The 12,300-nt window shown below is 51.2% G+C and overlaps 1 protein-coding gene across 8 annotated transcripts in view; it reads left to right on the forward strand.

The window, feature by feature from the left end:
* LOC137425252 (SH2B adapter protein 2) overlaps window positions 1-5,263 on the forward strand; it is a 39,149-nt gene extending 33,886 nt beyond the window's left edge. For 7 of the 8 annotated variants that reach the window (XM_078776450.1, XM_078776449.1, XM_068113484.2 and 4 more), the window contains 2 exons: window positions 329-425; window positions 564-5,263. In XM_078776450.1, the coding sequence (XP_078632576.1) occupies window positions 329-425; window positions 564-579 (113 nt within the window). In that variant the 3' untranslated portion in view covers window positions 580-5,263. Of the gene's footprint in view, window positions 1-328; window positions 426-539 lie in introns of all 8 variants that reach the window. The other variant, XM_078776451.1, reaches the window with a different exon arrangement.
* Window positions 5,264-12,300: the final 7,037 nt, after the last annotated feature.

Consider the following 12,300-nt stretch of genomic DNA (forward strand, 5'->3'; position numbering starts at 1 on the left):
TTTTCAACCGAGTCTAAAACTATGTTAGCGACTGTGAAAAATGAAATGATTTATCGAATTTGATTTGAAATAAAACTGGGGGAGAGCAAGACACCACGGGCCTACAAAACAGGACTCAAAGCTATGCGAGTTAATAAAATGGTGGATATTTGTTTATAGCCACTCCCAGAATGGGTGGAGCTATGGGTGGAGCTACTCTGCAAACCGAGTAAGCCACACCCCGGACAGACACCCAACAGATAGACAGACAGACAGACAGACAGAATCATCTACGGCTATTATAATATAGATATATAACCTCTAACCTCCCTCCCCTCTTGTTTGACAGTAAGAGAAAGCGGTGAGGGTGGGATTGAGGGACCAGCTCTGACGGACTCGCCACCTTTTCCGGATGCCTTCCTGTCCACAGATACAAATAGTTTGCTGTAAGTCTCTGGCATAGTGACCCCCCCCCCCCCCCCCCTTCCATGTTAAAGGGGTGGGGGCAGGAGGGTAAGGTGTATTACGTGTACAATGTTATGAGTTGTGAATTTTTAAAGGAAAAACTGACTTTACCTTTGCAGGTATGAACAGCCATAGGAAAAGTTGGCTCGGAGGGCTGGGGCTGGAAGCCAAGACTAATGCACAGACTGAACTGAAGAAGGGAATGGATAAACACGTACGGCCCGCAATTATAAGGAAGAACAAACCTGCTTCCGGTTCTCTAGCTGTGGAATTGTATTGTTCCGGGTTTGCTTGGAAAAATTAACATTTGTTTTGGTTCATTAGTCGTTGCTGCCAAGTTGTTGCGCATCTTATTGTTTTGGTTTCCCCCCTGTGCTGGTTCTAACCCCGTTTGTATATTGTTTGTCCATTTATTATTATTATTGTTCCTCTCCTTTGTGCTTAACATACACTGGTCATTCCCTCTTTATCGAGGATATTGGATCCCTCTTTTGAAGAGGTCTCGGTTATGAAGGGATTTGGTTGACTGAAGTCGTATAAAGTGTTGTGATGTCATTCGCCTAACCTTACTGGTATGGACACGAGACCCTCGTTGAGCGGTGCAGCAGAGTGAGGGGTGGGAATGTTTCATTCGGTAGAGGCGCTGGCATCACTTGTTCCATTGAAAGAAACTGTGCGATCTTGATGGTCACAAATGAGTGTCCCCCCTGAAGGACGACCACCTTTGTCCCTTCCTCAAGTCAGCTCAACAGCCCCAAGGTTGGTGTGGCCCCAAGATGCTTGTTTTTAGTATTTTGTTGTGAGACTATTTGAGCTTTCTCTTCTCTGTTCCTGAATCTTAAGAGGCTGAAAAGCAAAACCCACCGATAACCTTTGGCTCCCAACTGCTCCACTTAACTATCTTGCTCCTCATATTACCTTGTTGTGACGTACTTGCACGTTGCAGCAATGTAACGTCATCCTTTACCTTCACGCACACGTGTTTGAGCACAGTAAATATTTCCTGGTTTAAAAACGAAATGGCCTAATATTTGTTGCCTTTACCTCCCTCCCTCTCCTGCACTCATCTCAATGCGAGACTCGTTTGACCAATACATTTCTCTCCAAAATGAAGTCCGTGAAGAATCTCTATTTGATTTGAAATCGGAAGTGCTTATGTTGAAGAAAGTCTAAACATGCTCCAGGGGATGCGATGCCCTACAATTGGAATAACCAGGAAACTCGCCTCAAAACTCTTCACTATTCTAAAGTTCTGTTGGCATCTGTTGAAATGTCTTCTGTGCCCCTTTCATTTCCCGAGACTGAAGTACTATGTGCTTTGCTTCAAGAAAGGGGGCAGGCAGGGGTTGGTGGAGGGAAAGGAGGAAGGAAGGTACGGTGAGGCAGAGGCTCCTGCTTCATAATTCTTTTCTTTGTCGATTCATCTTGCCATTAGCCTTTCCTTATTGGCGATTATGATGAGATTGGATCAGTTAATGTCTTATGTGATGCGTTCTGGGTTCTGGTCTCGACTGACTTTTCCAAATTTTCATTGGCAAAGGGCTTTTTCCTTCAGCCAATCTTCAACGCGGAGCCACTTTCACCACCAATGTAATGCTACAAACACTGGCCTAATACTCTTTCCTGTTCTCCCCTTCCTCCTATCCCCAACCCAACCTGCTTTCCTTTTGTTCCTACTCCCAAAGCAGTACGTCTTTCTCCCCATCCCTCCACCACAATGCATGAATACAACAGGCATTTTAACGCCATTTTCCCTGCAAGAGCGGGGGTTAGCCTTGCTGTCCCCATGACAATCTTCTCCATTTTGCCCTATTTTCTGCATCTCCCCTTGTTAACCTTTTTGCCTGCATTTCTTCTTCCACCATCTTCAGCCAAGTCTTTCTCGGTCTTCCCCGTCCTCTACTTCCTTCTACATTCATTCCCATCACTCTTCTCAACCAGTCATTTTCATCCTTCCTCAACACATGACCAAACCATCTCAACCTGTTTCTCTTCACAGCATCAATCACAGGCTCTATTCCCATCATCTTTCGCAATTCATCATTTGTCTTCCTCTCTCTCAACGATACTCCACACATCCACCGAACCATTCGCATTTCCACCCTTTCCAGCCTTCGTTGCTGCTCTACGTTCATTACCCATGTCTCGCTCCCATAAATCATAACACTTCTCACACATGCAGCATACACCTTTCCCTTCAGCTTCAACGACACTCCCCTCCTCGTCAGCACGCCACTCAGTTCCCGAAACTTCTTCCATGCACATCTCACTCCAGCAACCATCGCCGAGTCTGATCCACCTTCTCCATTCAACATGTCTCCAAGGTAGCAACATGCGCACAATGTATGAATAAATGCGCACACATATATACTAAACACTGTCGATCTTCACCAATGGTGGTGTCACCGAGGATTATTCATTTTCATGAACATATTGCAAACATTCCTATTAGCTTATCTGTTCGTCATTCTTTTACTGAATGTTGGCATTTCAAGGACCAGCTGTTTTTCTCTATCAATGGCTTACCCACCGACTCTCCTGGGCAACAGTTCAAACATCGTGACCGATGACACCATTGTCGTACTGTCTCACAATCACCGGCAGGTGAATTGTCGGGTTTGTTTGCTCAAGTTGACGTTCCCGACTCCCCAACAGTCCATCTTTTCCTCCCATCCCTCCACCGCAATGCACGCACGTGCATCCACACACACCACACACTGTCGATCACCCCAATGATCTGGGGTCATGTTACGGAAGCTCATCCAGATTTTGACATGTTCTGTCATTCTCACTGCCTCCTCTGTAACGGCTCTGCAGCAAATCCTCAAAACATCTTTTGTGATTTCTTTTTAATTTTGGATGAAACATTAATACCGTAAAGAATGCTATTTTAATTAGACATTACCTGCATTAATTGTTTTAATTGGATCACATCTGCACAGCATTCTAACGGTATACTTTTACCTGCTGCTTTGACGCACTTACTGCTTCTCTCGGCCTATCATTCCTTTTAAAATGCAGCTCTTGTGAACTTTAATTCCAGAGTTGTTGCTCTTGCCACATTGGTGGTGACTGCATTTGTGCTGCTTTCTTTGTTTGAACTGTTGGCATGATCCACAAAAATTTTTTGTAAACCCCCAAATCTCCTTCCCCCATTCCCTCGATTCCATCCTCGTCTCTTCCAGTAGCTCGATCTTTGTGCTCTTCCATTTGTGAATGGTCCTTGATCCCATCGGGCCGCACACTTTCTTTTGGGATTACAAGGTGTTCTTACTGTTGCCTCGAGTCAAATCGTGTGCCCTCTCCAGACGCTTCTCTTAATCCCTGATTTCTCTAAAGTTTCTTCCAATCCACCTCCCTGTTGTCGTACAAACCCTAAACAGAACCAACAAACTCTCACGAGCCGCAACTCATGCTCACATTGTTGAATGGCAGTCCATTAACATTGTCAGATGGGAATATAAAATAAAAAAAACACCTTTAGAGGCCATTTTTCCCCGCAAAGCGGGGGTTGGCCTTTTTCGGGAACCGTGGTTGTTGTTGTTTTTCGGTCCCCTTTTTGAAGCAATGTTTTACGGCCGGATGCCCTTCCTGACGCCAACCCTTTTTGCCACCTTTAACGACAAACAGGGAATTACCAGTGAGCTGGTACTCAATTAGCCGACCTCGGAAGGATGACAGGCTGAGTCAACCCCCCTGGTGTTACCCCCATCACCCCCTCCACCCAGATGTCAGATGGGAATGCTGAACACATAACGATGTTCCTTTGCACCATGGTCGAGGTCCATTTGACAGTTTGTTTTTAACATCTTAAAACGTACTGTGATTTATTTAATCCGTAATCGTTTCCCTGACTGCCATATATACTGCCTGAGCTTGTATATCCCATCATCCCACCCAGAAATCCTACATTTATACAGCCCATCAAGCAGCTCCTTGTGCCACTCATCCTCCAAAAAATCCTACATCATGCAAGCCCATCATCACCCAACGCCCATCATCATCATCCCCTCCCATCCCCCATCATTGCCCCACCATAATCATCCCCTCCCACCACCATCATCATCCCCTCCCATCCCCCATCATTGCCCCACCATCATCATCCCCTCCCACCACCATCATCCCCTCCCCCATCATCACCCCACCCACCCCCCATCATCGCCTCACCCTCCCTCTCCCCCACCCCCCTCACATCATCGACCTCCCCCATCATCGTCGCCTCACCCTCCCTCTCCCCCCACCCCCCATCATCGTCCCACCCCACCCCCCATCATCGTCCCACCCCACCCCCCATCATCGTCCCACCCCACCCCCCATCATCATCGTCCCACCCCACCCCCCATCATCGCCCCACCCCACGCATCATCGTCCCACCCCACCCATCACCCCTCCCCCCACCATCATTATCCCCTCCCACCCCCCATCATCGCCTCACCCTCCCTCTCCCCCCACCCCCCATCATCGCCCCCACCCATCATCACCCCACCTCAAAAAACGGTGTAACAATTTTAAACGTGTGCTGCAATCGAGTTGTGTTAATTCTGAAAGTGCTTGTATTGTTATATGAATGAATAGGCAATGGGTTTTATTGCTGCTAACAAAGGCTTTCTTGATGTGTTGTTGATTGTTGTTCGTGGTATTGTGTTAGTGGTTTAGAACACTGGGTTCGACCGGAAAGAAAAGCTCCCGCTTTTTGGGAGCCCAAGGATTCCTGATGCAGTCGTCCGTCCCCTCGGCGGCGTGTAAAGGTTCCATCCTGGGCACTCGGTGATTGTTGTGTTTGTGGGTGTTTAATAAACCAATCGGATTGTGAAACGAACCCTGCCTTTATCCGTTTTAATAACTTACCTTGGGCTGCTGAAATGTAGTTAATTGTGACCTGTCGGTGCACCATATTTATTTAAATAATGCGTCTCCCACCCCCATCCATATGTACAACGCCTGGGGTGTCATGGTAGAAGATGGAGCAGTGAGTTGAGGTTGATGCTAGGAAGGAAACAGTGACCCGAAAATGGATGGAGAAAGATGGTGGGAGGGGGGGAAGGTGTTGATAAGTGATTGCAGGGAAGGACATTTGGACCACCATGCCTGTGCTCTATCTGCACCATCGCAATTCCATCTGTAAGTTTATCAATGAAATTTTACTGGGTGATCAATGGGATGAAATAGATATGTCAAGTAATTAATACCTCTGCACTGGAATGGTGACCGTGGACACTTGCCACATGCCAACACCTGCTGCTAGGTGTGTCGTTGGTTGTTATTTTCCCATATGTGGGTTTCAGAAGGTGGAACAGAGCCCTCCCTGCTGTGTCTACAGTCATTCAAACTCTACACATACACAGAAGATTTTGATTTTGGGAATTTCAACAAATTGGGTTGCTGGTGGACCAGGTGCGTCCTGCATAAAAACGGTGTTTCACATCCCAAATGATCCCATTCCAAGCATGGAAAAAGCAGAGGGTGCAAGATCAGAAATGAGGCGGTAGAACACAGAGACTATTAGTAGAACGGCCTTTTGGGTCCAGGCCATTATTGTTTGCTTTCTTTGTATTGTCATTTCACCAATTGTTATTGGTCATTTCACTGTCATTTTCACCTCATTTCACTGCTTAACAAATGGCATCTTTTTAATACGTTTGTATTCATTATTTTGCTCGGAGACCATCTTATTCTATGGAGATCCAGAGCAATGCGACTGTGTCGCCAATATGCCTCCGTGTAGTCCCAGCCCGTGACAACGGGTAGATGCCCTCGTTGACTGTCAAAAAAGTTTGATTTAAATCCTTTCAGCTGTTCTCAAGTATCATATTTCTACCAGACATGACAAGTTTCACATCGATCGGTCAAGTGGTTTCAGAGATATAATTATTAATATTTTCCTTCAATATCCAATATGGCTGCCACACCATGTGATCAATGACGCCTTCGTGATCATCTTTTAATCGCCATGCCCAGTCAATGACGCACGTAAAGTTTCAAGTCACTTGATTTGGTGGTTTGGGAGATGTTTTTTTGGAGGTTTTAGGTTAAATCCAAAATGGCTGCCAAACCCTGTGACCTATGATGTCATAAATTTAATATTTCAATACAAATGGGTCATAGATCATGTGCATGAAATTTCAGATTTTTAGGATAAGGAATTCGATTAAAACATTTATGGCTGGTATACCACTTCACCAATGATGTCATCATTATCATGTTTATGTTCCCCACAGGGAGTACTTGACAATGTGCCAAGTTTAAAATTTTTCCGTTCAGTGGTTTCTGAGAAATAATTTTTTAGTTATTTGTGTTTAATCCAAGATGGCTGCCATACCACGTGACCTGTGACGTCGCAATTATCATAAAAACATTGTGCATGGGTGTCACTCCTACCCTGAAAGTTTCGTATCAATCGGTGATGTGGTTGCTGAGAAAAACGAGCTTTAGCCCGTACGGACGGACAACCCGAAAAGGATGCTTCCGCCCACCTCTGGGGGTGGAGGCACAAAACGGAAAAAAGCAAAAGGATGTAAAAGAAAGAAACTGCACAACATGAATGCTGATGAAAATATTGAAGGAATAAACCATAAAATGGCTTGATTGACCAGTCTTCCTGAGCACCACACTCTCTGACCTAGATCAATGGTCTCCTGGACCACAAAGCCATTTTGGTTTTTATCAAATGGCTTAGAAGGTGAAGGTGGTCCATGTGTCACCTCCGTAGTTGTCAAGACTGTTAGCTCTTTCACGAGCCTCGATTCAGTTTACAAAAAAAAAAAAAAAAAAAGACATTAAACTTCCAGGAAACTTCATTATAACATGAATCTTAATCTCATCCTATAGCCCAGCTGTGGTGGACAACTTTGAAATGTGTTTTATTTACATATATATATATATATTGTATACAAGATCGAGCTCGTGTAAGAGCTAACATCAATCACAAAAAAACAAACGGACACACAGAACATCCAATAAAGGAGCGGGAGACAAGATGGAGAGCAGGGACATCGGAGATGTGGGAGGGAGAGGGCTTGGGGGGAGGAGGCGTGGGAGGGGGCGGGGGGTCGTGGATGGGGGAAGGGGGGGAGGCGGCATAGGAAGGGGAGGAGGAGGCATGGGAAGGGGGGGGGGATGGGGGAAGGGGGGGGGGGAGGCAGCATGGGAAGGGGGGGGGGAGGCAGCATGGGAAGGGGGGGGGGAGGCAGCATGGGAAGGGGGGGGGAGGCAGCATGGGAAGGGGGGGGGAGGCAGCATGGGAAGGGGGGGGGGAGGCAGCATGGGAAGGGGGGGGGAGGCAGCATGGGAAGGGGGGGGGGAGGCAGCATGGGAAGGGGGGGGGGGAGAGGCAGCATGGGAAGGGGGGGGGGAGGCAGCATGGGAAGGGGGGGGGGAGGCAGCATGGGAAGGGGGGGGGGGAGGCAGCATGGGAAGGGGGGGGGAGGCAGCATGGGAAGGGGGGGGAGGCAGCATGGGAAGGGGGGGGGGAGGCAGCATGGGAAGGGGGGGGGGGAGGCAGCATGGGAAGGGGGGGGGGAGGCAGCATAGGAAGGGGTGGAGGAGGCATAGGAAGGGGAGGAGGGTCGTGCTGGGGGTAGGGGGAGGGGAGGAGGCATATGAAGGGGGTGGAGGAGGCATAGGAATGGGGTGGAGGAGGCATGGGAAGGGGGGGGGGGTCGTGGCTGGGGGTAGGGGGGGGGACATAGGAAGGGGGTGGACGAGGCATAGGAAGGGGGGGGAGGGTCGTGGCTGGGGGTAGGGGGGGAGGAGGCATATGAAGGGGGTGGAGGAGGCATAGGAATGGGGGTGGAGGAGGCATGGGAAGGGGGGGGGGGGTCGTGGGCTGGGGGGTAGGGGGGGAGGAGGCATAGAAGGGGGTGGAGGAGGCATAGGAAGGGGAGGAGGCCATGGGAAGGGGGGGGGGGGTCGTGGCTGGGGGTAGGGGGTGGAGGAGGCATAGGAAGGGGGTGGAGAAGGCATAGGAAGGGAGGAGGAGGAGGCATGGGGAAGGGGGGGGTGTCGTGGCTGGGGGTAGGGGAGGAGGAGGCATAGGAAGGGGGGTGGAGGGGGCGTAGGAAGGGGGGGGGGAGGCATTGGAAGGGGAGGAGGGTCGTGGCTGGGGGTAAGGAGGGGAGGAGGCATAGGAAGGGGGGGAGGAGGCATGGGAAGGGGGGGGGGTCGTGGGCGGGGGGGGGGGGGGGAGAGAAAGCTCACAGATCATTGCTATAAATAGTGAGAGCGAGGAGTTTGAATGACTGAACTTCCTGAAGGATTGTTGAGAAAGTAGATGGGAGCTTGAGATTGTCTATTTATATGGCAGTTTATTTTAGGATTTTATGTAGGATCAGTCATTGTTGTGCAATCTGTATCCAAAATGCTTTACCTTGTTCTCCGTCTGCATCCCTTGAAGAAGAAGTATAAACACTTGATGGTATCGCTGGTTGCGATGTAGGGCCAGGTGTTTGTTTGCAGTGTACCACCTACACCGACTCATCATGAAACCTCATCCATCGCTGTTTTCAGCAAAGGAAAAACAAACTTGGAAACCCGAACTGTCGGTGCACCTGCTCTGGGTTTGTGCTCGCGGAGCAAACAAGGTGCGGGGAGGAGGACGCGCAGGTGAGATCTCTGCGAGGGAGACGCACAGGTGAGGTCTTGGACGGCATTTCTCGAGAGCTCAGTTATGCTTCGGCAATGCCGCAGAGAAAAGCGGAGCAGCAAGGAGGAATCCGGTTTACTTTTGGGCGAGCAATGCGAGGGTGAAGCTCAGGTGAAGAAAGAAGAGACGGAGAGGAGGCTTGGACGAGGAATTGATCAGACGATTGGAAAGGGAGCTGAACGACCCATGGTACTGCAAGTACATCGAGGTGAGGAATCGTTATTCTGATTGTTTATGGTGATTTATCTATTTCTATCGATTAATTATAGAAAACAATTTCTGGAATCTTTGCCTTGCGGATGCGATGAATGGGCAGGTGTTGTGTGGCGCTATCCATTTATTATGTACGCACTACCGGATTTTTTTTTTTAACCTTTCCCCACTCCCTTACCTTCGTTATCCCCATTTTTTCACCCTCTTCTTTCTCTCACTCACCATTCCTTCACTCTACTAGAAGACATCAAGTAGAAGCATTAAAGAGTACGAGAGTGTGCAGAGTGAGACAAAATCAGTGGTTCTTCAATGGTTAGAATATCGTGTGTGTGTGTGTAAGTCCCCACTCCCGTGTGTGTGTGTGTGTGTGTGTGTGTGTGTGTGTGTGTGTGTGTCCCACTCCCGTGTGTGTGTGTGTGTGTGTCCCACTCCCCGTGTGTGTGTGTGTGTGTGTGTGTGTCCCACTCCCGTGTGTGTGTGTGTGTGTGTGTGTCCCACTCCAGTGTGTGTGTGTGTGTGTGTGTGTGTGTGTGTGTGTGTGTGTGTGTTCGGGTTGTGTGGTGGTGTGCGGTGCTGTTCGGGTTGTGTGGCAGTCAGTGCGGTGCTGTTTGGGTTGTGTGGCAGTCAGTGCAGTGCTGTTCGGGTTGTTTGGTGGTGTGCGGTGCTGTTCGGGGTGTGCGGTGCTGTTCGGGTTGTGTGATGGTGTGCGGTGCTGTTCGGGTTGTTTGGTGGTGTGCGGTGCTGTTCGGGTTGTGTGGTGGTATGCGGTGCTGTTCGGGTTGTGTGGTGGTGTGCGGTGCTGTTCGGGTTGTGTGGTGGTATGCGGTGCTGTTCGGGTTGTGTGGCGGTGTGTGGTGCTGTTCGGGTTGTGTGGCGGTCAGTGCGATGCTGTTCGGGTTGTGTGGCGGTGTGCGGTGCTGTTCAGGTTATGTGGAGGTGTGCGGTGCTGTTCGGGTTATGTGGAGGTGTGCGGTGCTGTTCGGGTTGTGTGGCGGTCAGTGCGATGCTGTTCGGGTTGTGTGGCGGTGTGCGGTGCTGTTCGGGTTGTGTGGCGGTGTGTGGTGCTGTTCGGGTTGTGTGGTGGTGTGCGGTGCTGTTCGGGTTGTGTGGTGGTATGCGGTGCTGTTCGGGTTGTGTGGCGGTGTGTGGTGCTGTTCGGGTTGTGTGGCGGTCAGTGCGATGCTGTTCGGGTTGTGTGGCGGTGTGCGGTGCTGTTCAGGTTATGTGGAGGTGTGCGGTGCTGTTCGGGTTATGTGGAGGTGTGCGGTGCTGTTCGGGTTGTGTGGCGGTCAGTGCGATGCTGTTCGGGTTGTGTGGCGGTGTGCGGTGCTGTTCGGGTTGTGTGGCGGTGTGTGGTGCTGTTCGGGTTGTGTGGCGGTCAGTGCGATGCTGTTCGGGTTGTGTGGCGGTGTGCGGTGCTGTTCGGGTTGTGTGGCGGTGTGCGGTGCTGTTCAGGTTATGTGGAGGTGTGCGGTGCTGTTCAGGTTATGTGGAGGTGTGCAGTGCCGTTCGGGTTGTGTGGCGGTTGAGTTTGGTGCTGTTCGGGTTGTGTGGCGGTCAGTGCGGTGCTGTTCGGGTTGTGTGGCAGTCAGTGCGGTGCTGTTCGGGTTGTGTGGCGGCCAGTGCGATGCTGTTCGAGTTGTGTGGAAGTGTGCGGTGCTGTTCGGGTTGTCTGGTGGTGTGCCGTGCTGTTCGGGTTGTGTGGGGACTGTGCAGTGCTGTTCGGGTTGTGTGGGACTGTGCGGTGCTGTTCGGGTTGTGTGGCGGTCAGTGCGGTGCTGTTCGGGGTGTGTGGTGGTGTGCGGTGCTGTTTGGGTTGTGTGGTGGTGTGCGGTGCTGTTCGGGTTGTGTGGTGGTATGCGGTGCTGTTCGGGTTGTGTGGCGGTGTGTGGTGCTGTTCGGGTTGTGTGGCGGTCAGTGCGATGCTGTTCGGGTTGTGTGGCGGTGTGTGGTGCTGTTCGGGTTGTGTGGGACTGTGCGGTGCTGTTCGGGTTGTGTGGCGGTCAGTGCGGTGCTGTTCGGGGGTGTGTGGTGGTGTGCGGTGCTGTTTGGGTTGTGTGGTGGTGTGCGGTGCTGTTCGGGTTGTGTGGTGGTGTGCGGTGCTGTTCGGGTTGTGTGGCGGTGTGTGGTGCTGTTCGGGTTGTGTGGCGGTCAGTGCGGTGCTGTTCGGGTTGTGTGGCGGTGTGTGGTGCTGTTCGGGTTGTGTGGCGGTGTGTGGTGCTGTTCGGGTTGTGTGGCGGTCAGTGCGATGCTGTTCGGGTTGTGTGGCGGTATGCGGTGCTGTTCAGGTTATGTGGCGGTGTGCGGTGCTGTTCAGGTTATGTGGAGGTGTGCGGTGCTGTTCAGATTATGTGGTGTGCAGTGCCGTTCGGGTTGTGTGGCGGTTGAGTTTGGTGCTGTTCGGGTTGTGTGGCGGTGTGCCGTGCTGTTCGGGTTGTGTGGGACTGTGCGGTGCTGTTCGGGTTGTTTGGCGGTCAGTACGGTGCTGTTCGGGTTGTGTGGCGGTGTGCGGTGCTGTTCGGGGTGTGTGGCGGTGAGTACGGTGCTGTTCGGGTTGTGTGGCGGTGAGTACGGTGCTGTTCGGGTTGTGTGGCGGTGAGTACGGTGCTGTTCGGGTTGTGTGGCGGTGAGTACGGTGCTGTTCGGGTTGTGTGGCGGTCAGTGCGATGCTGTTCGGGGTGTGTGGCGGTCAGTGCGGTGCTGTTCGGGGTGTGCGGTGCTGTTCGGGGTGTGTGGCGGTCAGTACGGTGGTGTTCGGGTTGTGTGGCGGTGAGTACGGTGCTGTTCGGGTTGTGTGGCGGTGAGTACGGTGCTGTTCGGGGTGTGTGGCGGTGTGCGGTGCTGTTTGGGGTGTGTGGTGGTGTGCGGTGCTGTTCGGGTTGTGTGGCGGTCAGTGCGATGCTGTTTGGGGTGTGTGGCGGTGAGTACGGTGCTGTTCGGGTTGTAGGGCGGTGAGTACGGTGCTGTTCGGGTTGTGTGGCGGTGAGTACGGTGCTGTTCGG

The sequence above is a fragment of the Myxine glutinosa genome, chromosome 4 (assembly GCF_964187855.1).
Source record: "Myxine glutinosa chromosome 4, kmMyxGlut1.1, whole genome shotgun sequence".
Lineage (NCBI taxonomy): Eukaryota > Metazoa > Chordata > Myxini > Myxiniformes > Myxinidae > Myxine > Myxine glutinosa.